This window comes from Sus scrofa, chromosome 8 (assembly GCF_054392235.1).
Source record: "Sus scrofa isolate SSC_HxYL_T2T_F1_AM1 chromosome 8, Sscrofa_HxYL_maternal_Yorkshire_Landrace_v2.0, whole genome shotgun sequence".
Classification (NCBI taxonomy): domain Eukaryota; kingdom Metazoa; phylum Chordata; class Mammalia; order Artiodactyla; family Suidae; genus Sus; species Sus scrofa.
Genome location: NC_139390.1, coordinates 95,211,253 through 95,237,170, shown reverse-complemented (window position 1 = coordinate 95,237,170; position 25,918 = coordinate 95,211,253). Strand labels below are relative to the sequence as shown.

The 25,918-nt window shown below is 37.4% G+C and overlaps 1 protein-coding gene across 1 annotated transcript in view; it reads right to left on the bottom strand.

The window, feature by feature from the left end:
* The window catches only part of LOC110262154 (uncharacterized), a 170,274-nt gene extending 152,191 nt beyond the window's left edge, over positions 1 to 18,083 (bottom strand). The window contains exons 1-3 of the mRNA XM_084971133.1: positions 18,021 to 18,083; positions 17,705 to 17,879; positions 11,516 to 11,657 (exon numbers count right to left, since the gene is read on the bottom strand). Coding sequence (XP_084827259.1) covers positions 11,516 to 11,657; positions 17,705 to 17,879; positions 18,021 to 18,083 — 380 coding nt within the window. The remainder of the gene's footprint in view (positions 1 to 11,515; positions 11,658 to 17,704; positions 17,880 to 18,020) is intronic.
* Positions 18,084 to 25,918: the final 7,835 nt, after the last annotated feature.

The following is a 25,918-nucleotide window of genomic DNA, read 5'->3' as shown; positions in this document are numbered from 1 at the left end:
CCATTATCCTCACTCCAGTTCATTCAGCAGGTGGAGACTTCAGACTAAGCCAAGAGACCAGAAACTACCAATCTTGTCCAGTGCCATGCCCATAATGAAGGGGGTCACCCCAGGAGAAGTGGTTCACTGTTCCTTCTCTGGAACAGTGGCTCTGAGTTTTGTACAGAGAAGAGGGAGGATGTGTAAACAGAGCACACTGAAGGTCTCTCCTAAGGAAAGGACTTTATGATAAAGCACAGGAAGGTTCAAGACCAAAGGGACTTATCATTTGCAGCAACATGGATGGACCTAGAGATTCTCATACTAAGTGAAGAAGTCAGAAAGAGAAAGACCAATACCATATGATATCACTTAAATGTGGAATCTAAAATATAACACAATTGAACTTATCTATGAAATAGAGACGGATTCACAGATATAGAGAACAGACTTGTGGTTGCCAAGGAGGAAGAGGGAAGGAGGGATGGATTGGGAGTTTTAGATTAACAGATTATAACTATTATATCTACATTACATATAGAGTGGATAAACAACAAGGTCTTACTGCACAGTACAGGGAACTATATGCAATATCCTGTGATAAACCATAATGGAAAAGAATCTGAAAAAAATGTATATATATATATGTATAACTGAATCACTTTTGCTATGCAGCAGAAATTAACTCAACATCACAAATCAACTATATTTCAATAAAATAAAAAAGACAAAAGGTACCTTGAAAACAATAGAAATTTGTGTGGTAAGCAATTAATAAGAGACTGATCACTCCATCAGAGCCAGAAGCTAAGCCGTAGGACAGACACTTTTCCATTTAAAAAATAGGAAATAAGAATAGGATGTTTTGGGAATCCCTGATGTGGCTCAGTGGGTTAAGAACCCGACATAGTGTCCGTGAGGATGCAAGTTCAATCCCTGGCCTTGCTCAGTGTGTTAAGGATCTGTGTTGCCACAAGCTGTAGCGTAGGTCACAGACACAGCTCAGATCATGTTTCCATGGCTATAGCAGAGGTCTGCAACTGCAACTCTGACTCAACCCCTAGCTTGGGAACTTCCATATGCTGCAGATGGGGCTGTAAAAAAGAAAAAATTGGACTGGGAATCTGGGATTAATAGATGCAAACAATTGCCTTTGGAAAGGATAAGTAATGGATATAGCACTGGGAACTATAAGTAGTCACTTATGATGGAGCATGATGGAGGATAATGTGAGAAAAAGAATGTATATATGTATATGTGACTGGGTCTCTTTGCTGTACTGTAGAAAATTGACAGAACACTGTGAAGCAGCTATAATGGAAAAAATAAAAAATCATTAAAAAAATAAAAAGATGTTTTGTAATTCCACAAATGGCAGTTTTGGCAGAAACACTGAGGACATCTACAGCAAATCCATATCCATAGAACAAGTGTCTATTCCAGTAAGAACAAAACACTGCCTCTTCCATTATGGAAGCAGTCCTATGCAATCAACCTGCTACCATGGAGCTTGCTGATTCCCTCAAGAAGTGGTTCTATGTCAGAGTTAAGTGTTGATCTCAATTGCTAACAGATTGAGCTCTCAGCAGTGACTGTAGTCAGCCTGGCCTTGGTGCATGAAAAACATAACCTCCATCCTGCTGTCATGGTCACTTTGTTTTTGAGACCATTAGACAATGGAGTAAGATGCTGACTGAATCACTCCATTCTCTTAAAATCCTTCTGTCTTGAGGTCACCATTTGGTGAGCATTCACAGGGGACACAAGTATCTCCACATTCTAAATCTATTTGACCATCTGGCCAAAAAATTGGCCACAGTCTATGAGTGGCTGAAAACTCATACTTTTTGACCATCTTGTCTTTCACCTTAATTGAATCACCAGGTAAACATCTGAACTTCTGCCCATTGGGAGGGTTTCCCATTCCCACTCTCATTTAAGGCCTTTCCAGAGCAGGATGGTGGTGCTACAGCCATCCACTTGAGAGTAGCTCCTGTGTTTTCCTTCCTCAGGCAGTTGACCATAGAGAACTCTCCAAGAAACTTTAGGGACATGTTGAAGAAGAGAAAGGAATCAATCAGAAGTAAGAGCCATCTGGTCAAGCTTCAAATGCAACTTCCCTGTGCCTTCAGAACCTAATTCTATTTCATTATGCAATGCTGATGTGCATGCTGAACTTCATGGCATAGTATGTCAGACCAAACCCAGTTCGGTAAGGACCACTCAGATCACATGGTATCACAGCAGGCCATGGTTAAGTTTTCAGTTCCTTAAAGGTCCAGTAGCAAGCTAGATGCTGCTCCCAAAAGAAGGTGGTGATCTTTTTGGAAAGAATGACCTAGCTTAGCTTCAAAATTGTAAGGGCTGTGTGGCCACATAGGGGTTTTCTGAAGGCTCCAAAGAGCCTCTCTCACTGACCATGACACTTTAAGCATCATCATATTCACTGTGTCATATGGTCTACATGGCAGAGCAGTTTTCACAGCAGCTGGTCCTGTTACATACATGTCTTGTCATGAGCCTTACTCAAATCTGGCCACTTATTGGGTCACACAATAAATGGGTCAGAGTAATACTCATAAGTGAATCCTATATTGTTTTCAGAATCCCAAAACTCCCACTTGGATATTGTGCCTTTTTATTGGTGGTTGGAGGGGTCAGATGCAGTAACGTGTCCTTTACCTTGAAAGGACTATCTTAGCACACCCCTATACAACTAGATACCTAGAAATTTCTCCAAGCCAGCAGACCTTTTAAGTTTGGTGGGATTTATTTCTCACAATCACTCACATGTATTATGAATATTTTTAGAGTAGTTGCTACTTCCTGTATACCCAATCCAAGCAGAATTATATAGTCATTGTAATGGATGAGCATATTGATCTGTGGAAGGAAATTGTGATGGAGATCCTTGCTGCATAGGTTATAACATAGGCCCTGAGAAGTTCATATATCTCTGAAGAAGGATAGCAAAAGTGTATTGTTGGACTTGCCAGCTGAAAATATACTACTTTTTGTGTTCTTTGTGCAGGTGAGTACCATCTACCACATAGCAGGTAAATCACAAACACTCTAACTTTCAAGTTGTTGATGGTGACACTTATGCCTATAATCCCTCATAGAATGTGACCTTTCTCTTGGTTTACTGTTTTGATAGATGTAGTTCTAGTTGAATTTTCTCACTTCAGAGATCAGAGAGCTAGTCTCTCAGTATGACTATTCCAATTACACATTTCAGGGACAGATAAATACCCACAGAGTAGGTCAGGCAACACACTAGACCCATTGTATGAGAACCTAATCCAAAATCCATTGATTACCTAACAACTTATATACTCCTATTCTGACCAGTGGACCACAGTGACATTTTAGATTTCCAGGAATTAACATGATTTCAAAGCCAGTGTCCAGTAATCAACAAAAATTACACAAAAACCTTGGTCAATGCCTGTAGGTACTATTGAGGAGGGCTGGAAAAGTGACTGACATTATTAATTTGGGGCAGTGTAGCAAAACATTTCCTCAAGGGGACCAAACCTCCCCTTCATTCAAAGGGTTCTGGGTCTGTAAACTAGTGCAAGTATGTGAAATCGTTAAGAGACTGATGATTTTGTTGAATCAAGTTCTCTGTCTATATGTGGAAAAACTATGTCTAAATAAGACTTCATTATTATATACAGTTGATTTTCATTATTCATAGTAGATAAGTTCTAAAAAGTTACCACAAATACTGAATTAGCAAATACTAAATCATTGCTCCTAGGGAAAACACAGCATTAGATTCTGCCAGCCTCTGGTGATATTTTCACTCAATACATAGCCTCATTATATATGTGTTTCTGGTTAAAGGCACTATATATATATAAATATATAAATTTTGTGTGTATACACACACACATATATATATATACACACACATATATATTCACTAACATTGAAGTCAAGGCTAAGAGCATAACTCATACCTGAACAAGGAAGTCAAAGAATTGCCATGTTCACTTCAGCTTGAGTGTGAGCATGTTCTGGTTATGTATATGTCCGTGAATAACCTCAAAACACTGCTGGTATTGATTTTGAGGTGACAAAAATATTACCAAGTAGGCAACTGTACAAATAGAAAAACTGTGAATAACAAGGATTGACTATTTTCAATCTAGGAAACACCATGATCAATCCAATACCAAAAATCTCTGAGTCAGATTATTTTGGTTGTGGATTTGGCTCTGCTGTTTATTATGATAATAGACATGTCTACTTTGTCTTTGATAATTAAGTGCCTTCACTTATCCTCTGCCACCAATGAATCCTGTCATCCCCATCACATTTCAGGATCCCAGTTTGATAGCAGCACTTACCATTGTAATTTCTGATCTACAGCAAAGAACCACCTCATAACTCTTGAAAAGTATATTTATCAAAGCTACATGGAATGAAATATCTTTAAGGAATGTAAAAAACAATACCTTTTAAAATCACACCAAAGGAAAAAAAAAAAACACCTGAGGAATAAACCTGACCAGAGAGGAGAAACATTTATACCCTGAAAACTATAGAACATTAATAAAGGAAATTAAAGGGCATTCAAAGAAATGGAAAGCTATCCCATGCTCTTGGTTTGAAAGAATTAATATTGTTAAAATGGCAATACTACCCAAAGCAATTTACAGATTTAATGTGATCCCTATCAAATTACCCATGACATTTTTTCATAGAAATAGAACAAATAATACAAAAAGTTATATGGAACCGTGAAAGACCCAGAATTGCCAAAGCAATCCTGAGGGGGAAAAAACAAAGCAGAAGGCATAAATATTTCCAACAGTATTATAAAGCTACGGTAATCAAAACAGTGTGGAATTGATATAAAAATAAATACACAGATCAATGGAAAGAAGAGAGAGTCCAGAAATAAATCTAGACACCTATGGTCAATTAATCTTCAACAAAGAAAGCAAGAATAGAAAAAGACAGTCTCTTTAGCAAGTGGTGCTGGAAAAACTATACAGCTGCATGTAAATCAATGAAACTAGAACACCCCCTTACACCATGCACAAAAATAAACTCAAAATGGCTTAAAGACTTAAGACCTGACACCATAAAACTCCAAGAAGAGAACATAGTTAAAACATTCTGACATAGTTTTTACAAATGGTTTCTTAGATCAGTCTCCCAATGCAAAAGAAACAAAAACAAAAATAGACAAATGGGACCAAATAAAACTTAAAAGCTTTTGCACAGCAATAGTAAATCATAAAAACAAAACAAAACAGAAGAAATAAAACAAATTAAAAAGACAACCTACATAATGGGAGAAAATATTTGCAAACAAAGCAGCTGACAATGGCTTCATCTCCAAAATATACAAACAGCTCATATAACTCAACAACAACAAAACAACACCATAGAAAAAGGGGAAGAAGAGCTAAACAGACATTTATCCAAAAAAAGAAATACACATGACCAGTAGGCATAGGAAAAGATGCTCAACATCACTAATTATTAGAGATATGCAAATCAAAACTATAATGAAGTACTACCTCAGACCAGTCAGAATGGCCATCATTAACGAATCTACAAGTAACAAATGCTGGAGAGGATGTAGAGAAAGGGGAACCTTCCACACTGTTGGTGGGAATGTGAGTTGGTACATCCATTATGGAGAACAGGATGGAGCTTCCTCAAAAAACTAAAGATAGAACTACCATATGATCTACCAATCCCACTCCTGGACATAAATCTGCACAAAGCTGTAATTCAAAAAGATACACACACCCCAATGTTCATAGCAGCACTATTCACAATAGCCAAAACATGGAAACAACTTAAATATCCACCAACAGACGAACGGATTAAGAAGATGTGGTACGTATCCACAATGGAATACTACTCAGGCACAAAAAAAGAATTAAAAAATGCCATGTGCAGCAACATGGATGCAACTAGAGATTCTTATACTAAGTGAAATAAGTCAGAAAGAGAAAGACAAATACCATATGATATCACATTTGTGGAATCTGAAATATGACACAAATGTGCATATCTACAAAACAGAAATAGACTCACAGATATAGAGAGCACACTTGTGGTTGCCAAGGGATGGGGAGGAGGGTGAGGGATGGACTGAGAGTTTGAGGTTAGTAGATGCAAACCATTATATTTTGAAAGGATAAACAATAAAGTCCTACTGTATAGCACAGGGACCTATAGCTAATCTTCTGGGATAGATTACAATGGAAAATAACATTAAAAGAATGTGTATACATATATATAACTGAGTTGCTTTGCTGTATAGCATAAATTGTCATGACACTGTAAATCAACTATAATTTAAAAAAAATTTTTAAGAAAGCATGTGGAAGGTAATGTCCTCTGGACCCTCCCAGAACGGTAGCCAGGTCTTTTATGATAAATTCATTCCAGCATTCCAAACTTCCTAAGCCTTGGATACCCTTCTCCAAAATACTCCAGGGAGATTCTGACATTTCAACATTATTTAATGTAGGCTACATTTGAGTCTGTTTCAGTCCAACCAACCAGCAAAGAGTTCAGAGCAATACTTAGTTCCTCAGGTTAAAAAATTAATTTGGGATTTTTGCTTACTAAACTTTTATCTATAAATTCATCCTGTTCTGTTTGGAGATACCTTAGAAATCTATACATAGAACTTCCATATGACCCCGCAATCCCACTCTTGGGCATATATCCAGACAAAACTCTACTTAAAAGAGACACATGCACCCGCATGTTCATTGCAGCACTATTCACAATAGCCAGGACATGGAAACAACCCAAATGTCCATCAACAGATGATTGGATTCGGAAGATATGGTATATATACACAATGGAATACTACTCAGCCATAAAAAAGAATGACATAATGCCATTTGCAGCAACATGGATGGAACTAGAGAATCTCATACTGAGTGAAATGAGTCAGAAAGACAAATACCATATGATATCACTTATAACTGGAATCTAATATCTAGTACAAATGAACATCTCCTCAGAAAAGAAAATCATGAACTTGGAGAAAAGACTTGTGGCTGCCTGATGGGAGGGGAAGGGAGTGGGAGGGATTGGGAGCTTGGGCTTATAAAAAAAAAAAGAGAGAGAGACAAAAAAAAAACCATTCAATAACCTAAAATTATATTATATAATTATAATTAAAAATAGTAACTGCCATTTAAAAAAAAAAATCCTGTTCCAATTTTATATTCCTTCTTCCTTGATCAGACACCTTAGAGTTCCTTTCTTACACGTATTCCCTTGAGTTGGCATGATAAATTGGAAAAATCATGCAGTCATTTTGGTATGTATTATAGCCCCTCACAAATCACAGTTTTACCACAACCATTTGGGTCCTCCTGCGATTCGAGTCTGATTACAGATCTAGAAACCAGGAAAAGTTGTAGGGTTTTGTCCTGAGAAGGAACATCACTGATATCTTGCAGGTCAACCAACTCAAGGGAAGCTTTTATAGGTTCTTCCAACAGGGATGTTTCAACTTGCCACAAAGCTTTGAGAAAATATAGGAGTTCAGTATTCTGGCATCATTAAGATCTGCCCATATGGCCCTAACCCAATTTTCAGAAACCCAGTCCTCTCCAATCAATGTCTAACTTTAACAAAAGAGAGCCTATGAGATTGGGAAATCATGTGCATTATAATTCAGTCACCCTCAAGATTAAATTTGAGGTTTGATTTCCAAAAATCTGTAACTCAGGACAGAAGTATTTCTTTCAGAGAGGAAACAGGATTGTTAATACCTTTTGATTTAATCAGATCAAAGAATCAATTCCAGAAAATCCAGAACCAATTCATTCTTAAGACTCTGTACTTCTAGAACCCTTTCTGGTACCAAATTAGCATAGATCAGGATTTTATTAAAGAGGAAGAACTATTAGGATAGATATACAGATAATGATATAAATATAGATAAATATTAAGCAATTTATTATAAATAACTGGCCTTATAGAATGGGAGGAGCTGATTAAAGAGTATCTTAGCATTTGATTCTGGAGCTTAAAGCCGACAAGGAAAAGAGCTGGGAAGGAAAGATAGACTTAATGTAGTAAAGAGAAAAAGAAGGATGGAACTGGTTAGCTGGAGCCACAAGGACAACTGGAAATCCTTGTCAGATCCTCATACTGGTGTGACTTTGCTGACAGAGGTGTCCAACAGAGATCAGGGTTCTTCTTCATGGAGTTAGGCATACACATTTGACCCCAGAGGGTTCAAGAAGCTGAGGTAGAATCTAGCAGAAGGTGGAGAACTGCCAGTTCCACTACCTCCTCAGAAACAGAGTGACAGAGCAGGTCAGTGGCATATGGAAAGTACAAAAAGGCTACTGCTTCACTTCCCACCTCCAAAACCCCCATAAGAATCCCTCGTGATCTCATCCTAACCTGGGATATACAGGAAAAGAAATTTTAGGAAATCAGTTCATCCTTGCCAAGATGGCACTTTACAAAGCCAATCAAGTATCTTTAACACTCCACTCTGGAGAATGTGACATTCAGAGCAAAGTGGGGTTTCTGATGCCAATTTCAGGGGAGACAACAAAAAATAAGATGAGCTGGTTTCATTAAAAGGGGAGGGGAAGGATAAAATCGGTACTTCTGAAAGAAAGACAAAAATGGAAAAAAGATGGATGCAAAAGAAGATACTTCTAGCATTTGACTCCAAGTAGTCTCTACACTGAATAAAACATAGCTTGATGGGAAAAGCAAAGATGCATTTGCCCTCTGGATACATTCCAAATATATATGTATTTTTTTCTTTGTAGAGCCACACCAGCAGCATATGGAAGTTCCTGGGCTAGGGGTCGAATCAGAGCTGCATCTGCTGGCCTATGTCACAGCTACAGCAACACTGGAACACAGCCACATCCGCCACTGACACCTCAGCTTAAGGAAATGCTGGATTCTTCACTCACTGAGAGATGCCAGGGATCGAACCTGCATCCTCACGGAGACAACATCAGGTCTTTAACCTGCTGAGCTACTATGGGAACTCCCAAATATATACTTAATCATCTAGAGTCAGACTGGTTTCTTTCAAATGATGAGCTGAATCTATATACCTTGCCCAGCTTGAGAGTTTTTAATAGCAAATTTATAATTAAGAGTAGAAAATGCTCTTCCTGTCTATCGAGTGTCTCTGCAAGTATACCTACACTCTGAGGAATGTCTTCATTCAGAGCGCTAGCTTGGTGCAAAACCTTTGACACTATCCAGACAATTTCATGTCTCTCCTAATAATGTTGCTAGGATTAGGATTCATGCAGTAGTGAGGAAACCAAGTTAAAGCAGTTGGTCTATAAAGTTATTAGCACAAGGCTAAAGCTGCCCTGATCATTATGGGAGTTGGAACACAAAGAGAACTGCCAGTAGGTGAAGGGATGTGGAATTCCCAAAATAGCAGTTCTGAGCACAGTGTTTTGACTCGTTTTCAGTATCTCCTTACCAACTCTTAAGAGAGCAAGAGAGTCTGTGTGATTGTAACAGAAAGGAAAGACATTAAGGTGCAAATGTTATTATCTACAAAGTTGCAGAAGCAGAAGTAATTTAGGCATGTTACTTCGAAAATGTAAAGTTCAGAGTCCAAAAATTTCATAACATAAGCCTGGTTCAAAGGCTAGAAATACTGACATTCCAAAAGAGAGATAGAACAACAAATGAGAAAATATACTGTCCATTTTGTCAGCTCATTTTAATTAACCCTAAAATGTGAAAATAGAAATGACATTTTCCAGTCATGGGTAGTTAAGTTGCCTTATACGTAGATGTAGAGAGAACAGTGACATCTGGGGGGGCATGGGGTTACATTTAAGGCCACTTAGAGAATGAGGTATGGGTCTCAGTCTTTTACTCGGAGTTTAGCAGGAACATCCAAAATAGGTACTAGCAAATGTATAGTCAACCATCCCAACTTCTTTCTTTCTTTCTTTTTTTTTTTTGTTTTTTAGGGCCTCACTTGTGGTGTCTGTAAGTTCCCAGGCTAGGGGTTAAAAATGAAGCCACAGCTGCCGGCTTACAGCACAGCCACAGGAATGGGGGATCTGAGCCACATCTGTGATCTCTACCACAGCTCAGGCAACGCCAGATCCTTAACCCACTGAGCGAGGCTAGGGATCAAACCCACATCCTCATGGGTACTAGTCAGATCTATTTTCTGCTGCAATACAATGGCAATTCCCAAATTCTTAACCATATCCATTTGATCAGTGTCTCCCCAGTAGACTTCACGGTCATCAAAGTGATTTGCAAAGAAAAGACACTTCTTTGAGGGTCAATATTCTTCTTCAAACTCATCAAAGTGATTTAAGAATATTTAAGTCAAGTTTCCCTTCCCTCTTATCATCCTGGAGCACCTAGTTAAACAGCCAGTGACGGTAAAAGACCATTTAACAATCTGCTTCATACACCTCTTTTCCAACCAAAATTGCACCTATAATGTTAAAACAGAACCCCTTTGGATTCTCAGCAAACACAAACTGAATATTTTATGATCTGTGCAGTAGTTACAGTGTGTTGCCTTTTCCTAATTAGCATATCTATGGATACCTGTCTTTCATGGCATGTTATTATCATTGCAGTAATTCAATGAAAGTATCCTAAACATTTACATTGTGGAGCTTGTTTTATGATTTATACCAACAGAACAGCGCACACAATGTTGTACATCTGCTTTCAAAGTCATTACTTTCTTTCATATGCCTATAGCCCTTTTAAGACTGAGAAATACTGTAGGTTTGGAGCAATGCCTTTACTTTTTATCATTTCTGTCTCAGTATGAATTTCATTCTTTTACATATTCTATTCCCCATAATGATGCTCAAATCAATACTGTTAAGTGGTGGCAATTTTTTCCTGAAATCTCTCATGACAGAGTGATGAATTGTTCCCTTAACCCATTCCACTGGATTTTTATTATTTAAAAAATAAATAGCATTTTCCTCTATTTGGTCACTAACTCAACTTAGACTCAGCCTCTTCAAAATGAGTCATAAAGAGCCAAAATTGCAAGTCTTCCATAGGGAAAAAAAAAAAAACAAAAAAAAAAACCAAAAATACATGTTGAAAGGAAAAGCATTATAATTCATGTATAGTGTGTTATTCCTCTAACCCATTTCCGCCCTCAAGGATCAATGGAATTAGGGTTCAGCTGAACAAAAATGATTACATCTCATCAGGGCTTCAAGTGTTTTCTCTTTTTATCATTATACATACTTGTGACACAGTAGAGTCATAGCAGTTTCCTTCAGTTCAATACTCAAGGCTCTGAGACTTCATTTGTAATAGTTCTCTTATGCCCATGTGTCTGCCCAAGCTGTTAACCAACCCATGTCTCTACTCACGCTCCTTTATATATAGAATAGGAAAGGAGCAACTTTAGAGAAATTAAAAAGAGGTCTTTTGAAAGTAACAATTAGAGTTTACAGTATCTAAATTATCAATATCATGTAAGAGATTTTGGTCAAGTAAGGCATTCTATGAAACTTTAAGTTGTGGTCTGAGTGACCAGCAAACATACCTGAAGTTGAGGATAGTGGTTGTGGTCTGGCCTGGGCCCCTGGCTGGCTGCTGGTGAAGTGAGTGGCATTTGTGAGTACGGCTTGCTAAATATCCACCTACACTGCTTTTCAACCACTTTCTAGGGAATCTTGCAGAGATATCTATGAGAGAGGTGGAAGGACAAAGGAGCACTTTAAATATCAAGGTGCTATATAAGAAACTGAGAACACCAGGCCTACCTTAAGGCTAGTGGGAGTAGGGACATCCTTTCCCTCAGATAGAAATTTCAGAGGGGACAAACAGCAGGTATCAAACAGCAGGTATCAAACAGCAGGTGACATCAGAGCTGGAACAGAGCAGCAATGTGGTTCAGATCAGTGTCCCCATCAAGTCACATGGATGGTAGATAAGAACACCAGGGATCAAAGGTTCAAATGTCCAACATTGTTGTCTGGAAGATAATTTTAAAGGCTACAAAAGAGAGTAGATGAAACATTCGGGATTCCCCAGATGAAGTGATGATGATAATAACTGCTGATACTTAGAAAATTCTTCAAATTTCTGAAGAACTCATCTAAATAGTTTACATAAATTATCTCATTTAAAACTCAAGCCATCCCTAGGTAGTAGGAATAGTTTGTTTTAATTGTTATTTCCCCAATAAATTTTTTTTTTTTTTTGCTGTACAGCATGGTGACCCAGTTACACATACATGTATACTTTTTTTTTCTCACATTATCATGCTCCATCATAAGCTTTTATCCTCTTTTTAAGATGTGGAAATTGAGGGGTAATGGGCCAAGTTATTCACCTATGGTTTACATAGCAAAAAACCACTGTTGCAAGCTTGCAATTGGTCTAGTCTTTATGAGACAGAATATTAACTCAGTCAGTGTAGGAACCTGGGCTCCAATACATTTTTTTGATATGGATTTTGATTAACATTAGTGGCTTAAGGGCTCCAGGGAGTAACACCTCCACAGGACTTGTTTTATTATAGGAAATGTGCATTCCCCACAGACTTTGTTTACTATAGGAAATGCGAATCTCTAGCCCACTCCTCAACTGATAAAAAAGGAATGAGAGGAATGGTGACTTAATCTAAGAAAAGGACAAAGAAACCATAAAATTTACATGGGGCATTTCCAACCCTAAAACCCTATTGGACAAGGACTGATATGGGTAACTGAGCAAGGCCAATGGGAGAAAACCACATCTTTCTGGACCCACGTTGGGGCCCCTCCCCACCTTTCGGAGATGAAAATCCCTATAGGACAATAAAGAAGGGGGCTCTTCTCCCCGCTCCCAGCAGCCCTGGGAGCTATTTGCTTTCCTTTAATAAATACTTTGTTGCTGGCTGCCTGTGTGTTGGCAGAGTTCATTCTTCAACTGCTGTGAACAAGAACCCCGATTCTGGTATCATCTTTAAGGTATCATCTATGCAGTCTGAGCTTCAATCACTACAGAACCCCTGGCAGGCGAGAGAGAAGGCTTGGGTTTCTATTTACAGGCCCTCCACCGCCAGTGTTCAAACACTTTTTGATATCATTGCTATTGTTACTTAGAGGCCCTGACTATTCTACCAGTCCTCTATGAGCACTGAGAAAATACAGGTGGGCAACACAAAATATAACTTAATCACGGTGGTCAACGATAGTACTGCCTATTCTTTCATTTTGTCATTCATTCACTCATTCATTGAACATGTTACCCTCCATTTTCCAGTTTCTCCTGGTTGTGCCTGGAATGGTAACTATATAATGCACAAACATTTTCAGTTCATAATTGTACGTGCTCTTTTTTTTTTTTTTCTTTTTTTTTTCTTTTTAGGGCTATACCCATAACATACTGAAGTTCCCAGACTAGGGGTAGAATCAGAGCTGCAGCTGAGGCCTATATCACAGCAACAGCAACACCAGATCCAAGCCACATCTGCAACCTATGCTGCAACTTGTGGCAACACTGGATCCTAACCCAATGAGCAAGGCCAAAGATAGAACTCTCATCCTCACAGAGATGACGCTGTGTTCTTTACCCACTGAGCCACAACTGGAACCCCATAGTATATGCCCTTGATACACGCGTCTCAATTGCTAACTCAGTCAGACAGGAAAAGTTCAGAGTAGAGAATTCCTCTGCTACCACAATATAGCTAAAATTCTTTGTGCTCATAGGGAAAATATTTCAATAGAAAAATTAAAAGGCACCAAGCTATTAGAACTAATATGCTGATAATTAGTGTTTTTTAAAATGGTTTTTGCTATGGCATTGCTGGAGGACCAAGTCATATAAACACACATACTCAAAAAGGTTTTGAATTTTCATCATATATTTAAAATAATGTAGGAATAAATAGCGAGATTTAAAGAGGGGAAAACATAAGTCTCTAAGTGAACTGACAATGCTACAAATCTTAAATGACATTTAGATGTGTTTGTATAGAAAATATATTCACAAAAAGATAAGAATGACCCTTTTCACCAGTATATATATATATATATATATATATATATATATATATATATATATTCCAACCCAGCTCCATCTCCTAAAATTTAATCATCAATAACCAAAATGAGTATAGTCATAAACATGCTAAGTTTTATGCTGCTTTACCAGCAAGTAACTGGGTTTATCTGATACGGAAATAAATCAGCAATCTAACTCGTCTTTTTTCTTCACCTCACCTATTTTCAGGATGTAATTAAATGATTAAATGAAAGGTCACTCAGTGACTCATACCTAAAATCCTCGAGGTTAATCCTGAACACCTACTTTCTAATAGATTCAACCAATTATGCTCTGGGCTCCACAATTGTTAAGATGTACTGGATTCTTGAATCCACTGAAGTGTTTTAACATTCAGCTGGTATAACCCTTCCCACAAGTGTTTCATTGCTTTCCCCCCCCCCTCCAAAGTGTAAACTCTCCAGGGAGCTGACACAAAGTAGCTGTTCCACACTTCAGAAAGGGAGTACCAGTTGCCAGACTTGAAATTGCTGCTGGGATTACAACAAATTCCCAAATCACCCCACAGCAGAAACAAACAGCTAGTCTCATATGTTAAAATAGCATGATGAGATTGGAGACTGAAACTTTTGCACTGCAGAAGCCTTTGCAGCAACTGTTGGGTAATGTTGATGAGACTTGAAATTAAGGGGATTTAACTCTAAGAGTGACTGGGGAGAAAGGTAAGGACTTGCAAATAGGACAAAGAAAATGAGATGGCTGAGAATTTTAGAAAGTTTTGTTCACAGATTTAACCAATAAGTCATTCTTTATTACAGCATGTATTACTTATTGCCACACGGATTAGTTATTGCTGTGGTTAATGCTAAAAATAGGCTATAACATGCATAGAGATGGCCATACAGACCCAACTACATTTTCATCTTTGTATATCTATAGGTCCCAAGGAGGCTATGCATTTGGTACTTATTTAAACTGATAAAAATTTAAGTCATCATCTTCAACTTAGCAAGGCAAGAATTTAAATAATGTACCGAATCAAAATGTGGCCAGATGGCTATTTTTAAAATTACAAATTCAAACATTTCTGTCATTCTACAGAGACTAATCATTGGATGTTATTGTAAATGAGTCCTTGAAAAGAATTTTTGCCCATCTTCTGCCCTTCAAGCAATCATTTAGTACCATCACAAACAAATGAGAATTTGTTCTTTGTCAACAGAACTCCAGGGAAGTATAAGGCACAGTCCTCTTCAGTAAATCATGCCATTAATAATATTACCCTGTATTAAAGTTGTATGAATGAATTTATTGATGAGTTGGCAAAATGTCAATGGGAGAATTTAATCTTAAATGTATTCAAAAGGCAGCAGACTTTGAAGTTACTATCAAAAGCTAAAAGTCTTCTGGGTATGTTAAAAATTCAATCAAAACTTCAAAAAGTTAATAGAAAAAGTCTAAGTCTCCCTCTATGGTTTGTTTGAGGGTTGTTATTATAATGCTTGAAAATCAGGTATAGTGTAGAAAAATTAAATTCTGGTTAAGGTCCATTAATTATAATGCAATGCCTCAGCCAAACAACAGCTTGGCCTTAAATCAATACTCAATTAAATACTTCCTGCAGTTCTAGCCATTAATTGCTCTGCAGCTTAGAAAATAATATTCTAACTGCTTGTAGAAAGGTAATCAAAATTTCTATGTGAAAGTTAAGTTTGGTTCCTTTGTGATTATCTTCCCTCAACAAGGAAGATTAATTTCTTCAGTGACTTATAGTTCATACCTTTCAAATCCACTCAAAACTATTGAAAATTGAATACAGTAACAAGCAATAGATTTTTTTTGTGCTTGCGGAATAATATATTTAGTTTGTCTTACAAAACAAATGCACGAAATATCATTCTCAATCTTCATAATGAAAAGTATCATCACTTCTACATTAGATCATTATTTGGGGACGTACAGAACTCTTGCTGCCTATACACCATTGGATGGAAAAGATTTAAGGGGTAACATGTAGCTGTGCTGGCAAGAGAACATTTAATGTTTAAATAGGAAATGCTATTGCACTCTGCAATGAGGGATCACCTTTCAGTTCGACTCTAAGCACAAAGCAAGTCATCCTGACAAAGGTGATTTACAATGACCCTCCCACTGATGCATCATCTTCAATGCTCATTGTATAGCAGGGCAACTACAAAAACAGAGGAGGGAGATGTGGAATTAAGGATGTTGCTCTAGACAGAGCTGCAGAACCTAGAAACACATAGAAATTGTTACCATGCCCAAAGAATAAGGACAAGAGAACAAAACACAGGGACACAATGCAAATAGAAACACCATGCTGGCAGGGACTATCAAGTGTTTGCAAATGCAATGATTAAGAATTTAGAAAGTAAGGTTTTTAAATGACGTAACAATCTCAGCCCTCTACAGCCTCCGGCAAGATATTGGGGGGGGGGCTGTTTGCAAAACAAAGATGATATAGAAAGAAAAGGAGAAGCACCTAGAAGGGGAACTCTTTCCTTTCCCTCTCATGTTCATGTTTTAGTGTGGACGGCTTTCAAATGTGTGTCGTACAATGTTTGTAATTTTTTTTTAAATTGATAGTAAGTTTTATGCCTATGCCTTATGATTCAGATGTGCAGAAACATAACTTTCCATATTTCTCCCCATTGCATTTGATGGGAATAGAGTAGGGTAATTAAATAGTCAGTTTAGAAATCCCATTAGGGGATTAAAGACAAAAAGCGCATTTTAAGGGAGTTTGGAAGACCATTGTAAGCTAATGACCACCCAAGAGAAGAATCCAGTAACCTAGCAACAATGTATACTCTGTCAAAGGAAGACCAGGTGCATCTAAGCTCCAGGCACACTCAAACCACAAACCGCAATAGTTAGAACACAATAGACTTGGGGTCTGAATCTTGTTACATGAAATCAGTGTTAATGGTCCTTGAAGAGTAGCATTTTCACATGTAGCCAAGACAGAAATACAGGTGAAAGGGGGAAAATCTAGTAAAAGGGGACATTATACTGAAACCTGACATAAATTGCCATATTTCAGTATATGTTCCCACCCTTTTGCTAATATACATATGATTTAAATAGCACCATGACAGTCCTGGTTAAACTAGGGTCCAAGGAGAAACTAATGATGTAAGCCTTGACCTCTGCTCCAAAATGAGGAAGAAGACACTCTTCTCCCTTTCCTACTATTTCTTTGATTGTAAAAATGTAGCCCTCTTTCTTCTTGGGGCTGCTGCATTCCTTTGCCAGCCTGCTTGTGTCTCTCACAAGCAACCATCCTAAACCAACAAACTTACTCATTGCCTGCCATCTTACCTCACGCTGAATTCTTCTTGCGACGAGACTAAAGAACCTAAGTTTCAGTAAGTCCTGGCACCAGATGCGAGGTTTCAATGAAAAGACAATGGATTTGAGTCCCCTGCTAAGGTAGGGACCATGGGTTTGAGTTCCCAACCTGAGTTTTGGCTGGATTCAAGTCCCACCAGAGAAGGAGTGCAGTTTCACACAACTTTTCTCTGAGCTTCCTTTTTAAAATGTAATACAGACTTCCAGTTTCCTGTTACACACAGAACAAGTTTGGAAGTTTCTACTCAGTCCGAACAAGAGGTGAAAAGCTGAACAAACTAAAAAATGAACATCTGAAATGAGCTCACAAGGGCAAACTGCTGCTACCAAATCCACTGACAAGCAAATACAAAGAATCACAACTTACCAGACAGAAGCCCAAGAGCAGAAACCTCTCTAGGAAACAGCACCCGGGTATGAAAACCTGGACTGTAATTGACAAATTGCTCCTCAGTGTGGACAAGTCTGAGAGAGGAAAAACTCCAGGGGGACCCAGTCCTTGGTAGGACCCCACACTTCTGTGAGTTTTGCCTACTGAAGCTCTACCAGGTTCTGAAGTATCTGAGAAACATCCTCTCATGTTCAGTAGGAGAAGGGGAAGAAGCCATTTTGAAATACACAGAGCATTCTGTTTTCCTTAACAAGGTCTTCCCTCAGGAGAAACTATTTAATCAGAGACTAACCTGCTGGGGTTTATTAGTGACCTCAGGGAAGGGAAATTGCCAATCTAAGCCTGCTCCTGCCATCTTGTCCCACCTGAGGAGGGTGAAGATAGGGAGATGGGAGATATAATTGAGAAGCACCCAGGAAGCTCTTAATCCAGAAGCAGAGGCAGGAAAAGATTAACACCTAATCAAAGGACTATAGGACACTCCCCTCCCCTTGCTTCCCCCACCACTAATGGTCTATTTACAGTAGTGTTTTTCTTTTTCTCCCCCCAGTCTATCACATATGGCTACCAAAAAGGACAATTATAAGACACACTATAAGGCAAAAACACACTTTGAAAAGAAACAGCAAGCATTAGGAGCAGACATGGCAAGAAAATTGGAATGATCATACCAGGAATTTTTAAAAATTATTATTAAAATTTTAAGAACTCTAAAGAATAAAGTAGACAGCGTGGAAGACCAGTAGGCAATGTAAACAGAGGGATGGAAATCCTAAGAGAGAACAAAAAGAAATGCTAGAGATGAAACACTGTAACAGAAATGAAGAATGCCTTTAATGGGTTTATTAGTAGATTGGGCACAGGTGAAGAATGGATTTCTGCCTGTGAGAACATCTTAATAGAAACTTCCAAGACAAGAAAAGCAAACAAACAGGACAGAATATCCACAAACTATAAGACTACCAAATACCAAAGGTGTAACAATACATGGGACAGGAATACAGGAAGGAAGAAAGAATAATTAACAAAAGAAACATAGGAAACAATAATGACTGAGAATTTCCCCCAAATTAACATCAGATACCACAGTGCAGATGCAGAAAGCTCAGAGAATGCCAGGCAGGTTAAATGCCTCCCAAATGTTCATTTAGGCATATCATTTTCAAACTGCAGAAAATCTAAGATTAAAAAAAGAAACATGAAAGAAACCACAGGGAATAAACACCTTACTGATAGAGAACGAAGATAATTACACCTGACTTCTCAGAAACAAGCAAGAAAAAAAGAGTGGAATGAAATATTCAAAGTATTAAGAGAAAAACAAAACAAAACAAAACAAAAGCAAAAAACTACCCACCCTGAAAAATTATCCTTCAAAAACTAAGGACAGATAAAGACTCTCAGATAGACTCTAAGGTAATCTATGGACTTTCTAATAATGATGTGTCATTGTAGGTTTATCAATTGTAACAAATGTTCCACTGCGATGGGAGTTATTGACAACAGAGGTGGCCATGCACTTGTGAGGGTAGGGGCTATTTAGGAAATATCTGTCCTTACCCTCAATTTTGCTATGAACCTAAAACTGTTCCTAAACTAAGGTGTATTTTTAAGAAATATAATCTAGGCTTCTTCAGGTAATTCAGTCACATCTTGCTGAAAACTTCTTTTTCGTATAAATATTTAATTAGTAGAAATGTTAATGATATGCACCCCTTTTGTGCACTTGCCTCTTGAACTGCTCCTCCATAAGAAAGTTTTGGAAAGCAAGAAGTTCTTAACAGGTAACTGCAACTGTGGGAGTGGAGGAATATATTTTACAAGGGTACACCTCAAGTTCCAATCGACTATATCACCCTCTATATTAACCTTTGATGACCACTTTGTTCTCTCTGTATCCACAGCTGATGTATCCACCGCATCCTTGCTTGTGACCAGAGCCTCTAGCATGGTCTTGATGTCTATGCACTCATTTTGCTCCTTATCTCAATTCCAGACTCCAATGATCTACTTTCAACCAGACTTTCTCTCTTCAGGCATGAAACAATTTCATGATTTTATCCATACCACATTTTTCAGACCTCTCTGTGAGGCAGTAAAAGATGCAAACCAAGCCCTCTTTCTGCATGAATATACAAAAGCTTCATGTAAAATCCTCTGGTCATCTCTTTTGGGGAGCATTATAAAGCCTTGCCTCCCAGAGGGAACAGAGAACATGCTTCTTCTCCCTGAAATTACCCACAGTTTGAGAGTAGGCTTCTCTTTGAAGCCTGAGTGCACTCTTTTCTTTCTTGCTCCAGTGCTTTCCCCTTGCCAAGGACTTTTACCTAATTGTTGTTCAGCAGGAAATTGCCCCTAAATCATTCTTCCTATTCTACAGTTTGTAGTAAAAAACTTCATTTTCAATCCTCTAATCTTCTGTTCCTGATATGATGTTTAAAGGATTTGATAATTTATAAAACTATTTCAAGTGTCCTTTGCAATTGAAAGCCTAGTTTTAATCATATAACCTATGAAACGGATTTCAAGTGCCTGTTTTGGAGTGCAAAGCGTTGACCTTGAGTACCTCATCCTCTGCATTCCAGCTATGACAATTTTAAGATGGCAATATACTGAGACTGTAGCAGACATCTTGCTAAGTACTTGCATGTGTTATCCATTTTACAGTCATAACATTTAACAAATGATATTACTGAAGTATCGCAAGATGAAGAAACTTACCCAAGACTGCACAGTTGGTAATGAAACCAGGAATTGAAACCAGACAGCTTGTATCCAGAGCCCACACTCCAGTATAACTCTTTCTCTGCTACATTGTCTTAAAGCAATCTATACTGACCCAATGGGGGGTCAGTTGCATACAAGGAAGTGAAAAAAAAAAAGAAATCTCATATCAAAACTTCACCTGTAAATGTATAAATACATTGACTAGTGCCTAATGGAATGTGTAGTGAACTTTTTATTTTGATTGAGGTTTCTATCATTCTTTTACAAATCTTTTAATCATCCTCAGAAAATCCCAGATTAAAGACCTTTCCTATACAATTATCTAGTATTCCTGGATGTTAAGAATTTTTCTAGATATAGGAATGTATCAGAATGCACAAAACTAGGTAAGCATGTCTCATATCATGTTGTCTTCATGTAGTGTATTTCTCTCTTAGTGTGTCACATGTTTCACAGTTAATGTTCATAAAAGTTGTTTTTCTCCTATGCCTAAAATTATGCTCTCATTATTATAGGTATTGCTTCTTTCTGTAATTATATGAGCAACTCATAAATATATGTAATGAATCACATCATGATCCTTGAAACTCAGTGGAGAAATTCCCTATCATAATTCAAACACAATCAGGAAATAAAATACTTGTTAATATGCTCATTGTGACAAGTCATTAAAAAAATCAAAATTTGAAACTTGGATTCTAGTGAACCATATTCATAGATATTTCTAGTCTACAGGTGTCATCATATTTTGTACTCTATGTGCCAAATAAAGAACTAGGAGAAAGGAAGATATATTTATTTATCATATGATTCCTACCTTGATTTGTCATTATTGTTTATACTCCATGTATTAAATTCTAGGACTTAGTATATTCTGACATATTTTTGTAATATGAAAAATAAAATTTAATATTTTTCTTTATTTAATATTTTTATTTCTATCATATATATTTTATTATGCAACTTTGTATTCATTTATTTACATACTATGTATTAAATCAATGAGAGGATTTATTCTACAAACATAAACTTAAAAACATCTAATGCTAAATTAAATTGTGAGTAAATATGGAAGAAAAGACAACTGGTTTGGTTTCTGCAGTATTGCACTGCTATCATGAATCCAGTATCATTGTCCATTCAGGAAAACAGAAATGTCAATTGATAGTTCAACTGGAAGAGATTTAATAGAGGGAATAAGTTATGAAAGGTTGGAAAGGGAAAAGGAAAATTTCCTCAGTAAGCCACTGCCATTCTAGGCTGCCTGAGCAGAAGGGAAATGGAGTCCTCTACTGTACAGGGTCACTGACTGACTGGAGCTGCTGGAGTCCCACTCTGACTCCTGCTATTTGGAAACACTGTTGAAGCTGCCTTGCAGAAATCCATAGCCCATTCTCCTGTTGCTAGCATGGGAACCTTGGAGCCCAAAGTTCCTTGCAGCTGCCACTCGAACAGATGGCATCAGGGCACATTGGCTAAGGCTGCCAAAGTACCTGCTACTAAGGGGGCTTTGCTATACCCCACAAAACTTGTGCTGCTGCTAGAAACATGCTGCCTGAGAGAAACGTAGGTGTTCGCTGTCACCCTTTGCAACTGCTGGTGAAGGTTGTGCTAAAAACTCTCTTCTCCCCACCAGAAGAGGTGTGAAATTTTGGCTACTTCCTTCCTCCCAACTTCCAGTCACCTGCCAGTGCCTCTGCCACAGTGTTAGAACTTCCCTGTCCTACCTCCTAAGTTATATCCTTTTTTCTTTCTTTCTTTCTCTCTCTCTTTCTTTCTTCTTTCTTTCTTTCTTTCTTTCTTTCTTTCTTTCTTTCTTTCTTTCTTTCTTTCTTTCTTTCTTTCCTTCTTTCTTTCTCTCTCTCTCTCTTTCTTTCTCTCTTTCTCTCTCTCTCTCTTTTTTAAGCTTTTTAGGGCTGTACCAACAGCATATAGAAGTTCCCAGGCTAGGGGTCTAATTGGAGCTACAGCTGCCGGCCTACACCACAGCCAGTTTGCAGGCTTCAAGCTCTATCTGCAACCACAACTCATGGCAACTCCGGATCCTTGACCCGCTAAGCAAGGCCAGGGATCAAATCAGTCCTCAAGAATACTAGTCTGATTTGTTACCACTGTGCCACAATGGGAACTCTTGTATCCTTTTCTTGACATCAGTCTTCGGTAGCCTCCAAAGATTCCTTACATTGTTTTCTGTTCTTTGTCTCTGATCATTTTAAAATTAGAAAATATACTTTTATTCTTTCAGTAATTTCTGTAAAACTTAAAAGTCTTTGTTGTTATATAATTTGTAATTATAAAGTTCTATCTAGCAATCTTGCTAAATTCATTTACTTGTTTTAATAATTTATCTGCAGATTCTTTTAGATTTCTCTACATATAATAACATAATCCACATGTAAATGGAAATTTGTTTTCTATTTTCCAATACTGAATATTTTATGTATATATATTATATATATTTTATATGTATATATATAGTATATATACATATATATTAGCTTTTGCTTTATTGTGCTGGCTAGTATCTCAAGACAGTAAATGAACAAAGTTTATAATAGAGGGCATCCTTGTTTTCCTTTCCTCATATGAGATGAAAAGTTTTCAGTATTTTTCCATTAATATGAATCAGACCATAAGATTTTCTTGTTTAGAAGTGTTATACCAGAACGAGGAATATTATTCTTAGTTTTCCAATTCTGTGTGTCATAAATGATTGTTTAATTTACCAAACATTTGTTCAGTACCTGTTATGAAAATTATGTGAGTTTTTTTAATTTTGTGAATGTGCTAATTGATTGATTGCCAAAGAATAAATCTCAAATTAACTCAACCTGGTCTTGATATATTACACATTTTATATAGTAGTGGATTCTCTTAGGCATTTTGTTTAGGATTTTTTTCATAGTTGTTTATTAGGGATTTTTCTTTCACAAATTGTTATTGTTAGTTTTGGTATCAAAGTTATAATGGCTCCATAATTCATGTTGAGAACTGTTTAATATTTTTTCCATTCTCTGAAAGAATGTGTATAACATTAGTGTTATATTTCTCCTAAATAGGAGAAATTACCACTAAGTCATTTGAGCTCTGATTTCCAATAAGTATGAACTAAGAGTAAATGAAGGCAAAAGACAATAATTTAGTAGGAACAAATATCAAGACAGAAGTATCATAATGAATACAATTACAAATTTCTTCTCCCAATCAACTATGAATAAAAAATCCAATAGATATTTTTTCTCTTTCTTCTCTTGCTAGAAGGGAGTAGAAGTAACAACTGGGGAAAGACTAGGAGGTAAAGAGGTTTACTTAACTGATGGAAATATAAACTCCTTCATTCTGTAATGAATATAAGAAAATAAGATATCCTCACAATGAAATGACAGTTACTAACTGTCAACTTATTCACTGTGAGTTGCAAAATAGAAGTCATTTTAGTAGTCTGTGTCTTTCTAGAAATTTGTCCATTTCATCTAAAGTGTGTTTTATTTATTTTCCTTCATTCATTTTTTTCTCTTTTCTTTGGAATGCATAATTTCTATCAATCTATAATAAATTTAAGATTCTTCTTCTAACTTAAGCCTACTATTGAGCTTTTCTAATGAACTTCTCATTGTGTGTGTTACGATTTTCAACTCCAGAATTTCCATTAGATTCTCTCTCTCTCTTTCTTTTCTTTTTTCTTTTTTTTTTTTTTGGCTTTACCAGCTGCATGTGTGACCTGCGGAAGTTTCCAGGCTAGGGGCTGAATTGGAGCTACGGCTTCTGGCCTACACCACAGCCACAGCAACAAAGGAGCTGAGCCTCATCTGCAAACTCCACCATAGCTCAGGGCAATGCTGATCATTAACTCACTGAGCAAGGCCAGGGATTGAACCCACATCCTCATGGATACTAGTTGGTTTTGTTTCCGCTAAGCCACAATGGGGACTTCTTGTTAGGTTCTCTCTTTATAATTTCTATCTCTTTAATGATTTAACTATTTGATAAGACATTGTCTTCATAACTTCCTTTACTTCATCGAGCATAGTTTATTTTAAAAACATATTTATGTTTTGAAGTCTTTGTTAAGTCTGACATCAACTCCTCTTATAGGCGGTTTCTGTTTCCTGATTTTTTTTCTTATTTTCTTATATGTGGGTCATACTTTTCTGTTTCATTGCTGGTCTCATAATTTTGAGTTGAAAACTGGACATTTTAGGTAATATGTTGTAGCAGCTCTGGATTACCCCAAAGACCTGTTTTTGTTTGTTTGTTTATATTTTGGTGACTTGGTTTGGCTCTTTTGGTGAAATCTATTTCTACCTTTTATATTATCCCTCCTTGGGAAAGCCTTGTATGAGGTAAAGTCACCCTGAAATAACAGCAGTTTTATCAGGGCTCTTTTTGACTCTCTCCTTCTGTGACCTCTCAGATGAGCTGTCTGCTTCATTTGGTGTTAGCCCCTACCCACTGGGCTTTTCTAATTACCAGCTGATTATTTTTGCTGACAAGGTCCTCAAGACTGAGAGCACATTGCTCAGTGATCTAATCCAATTAAATTTGGGCTCCTTTGTAGGCATAGTTTTTGAAGCAAGTCTTTGAGCTATTTTCTGATCCCAGAAGTATTATTCTTAGGTGTTTCTTTTTCTAGTTCTCTGTTCAACTAGCTCACCTATGGTTTTGAGTGTTGTTCAGGTTAAGAGGAGCTATTGTTTGCAGGGATTCTCTTAGCCTTGAACTTCCCCACACTCTGTTTCAAACAAAATGAGTTCCTTTGGGAAGAGTTGCAAAATTTTCTTTTCCTATGGATTGTCTCACCTGCTGGATAAACTCTCTGAACCACTGTTCTGCAGTGGACATGGCAGTAGCCTCTGGTCTTCTCAGGTTGCCTCGCTTCTATTTTGGAATCTCTGAGTTGGAGATTGCGGGAAATCTTGTTCCAGGTAGTCATAACCTCCCCTGCATGGACTAGAGTCTTCATCCTGTGGACAGAAACAGGGCAGAGGAAGGTGGAACCTAAGCTCTCACCCTATCCCAGGAATTTAGCCTCTTCAACTTGAAGTTGGAGGAAATGAGAAATGTTGCTAACTTTTACCTCTCAGTGTAAGAAAGTAAGTTTTGATTGGAAACTTAGGGGAGGGAAGGCTTCATCTTCTTGGTTCCACTTGCCTAAGGTGAAGCTTCTGTCAAGCTGAGCTACAATGGCAGAGAAAGAGGAAGTGGATTGCAGCTCAAAACCACAGCTTCTCACTTACCTTTCTGCATTTTAGTAGATTTGATTGAATAAATGTTTCTTCACTGCTTTGCTGTATGCCCTTAGGACAATTTCCAGAAACTTTAAACATCTGCATTATTTTTTATAGTTTGCACAAGTTTTGCTTATTTCCTTGGGTTTTCATCTGTAGAAGGCTCCATTCAGACATCCTGAAAGTGGAGCTCTCCTGAGCTTCAGTTTTAAAAGCAAGATAATGTCATGATGAT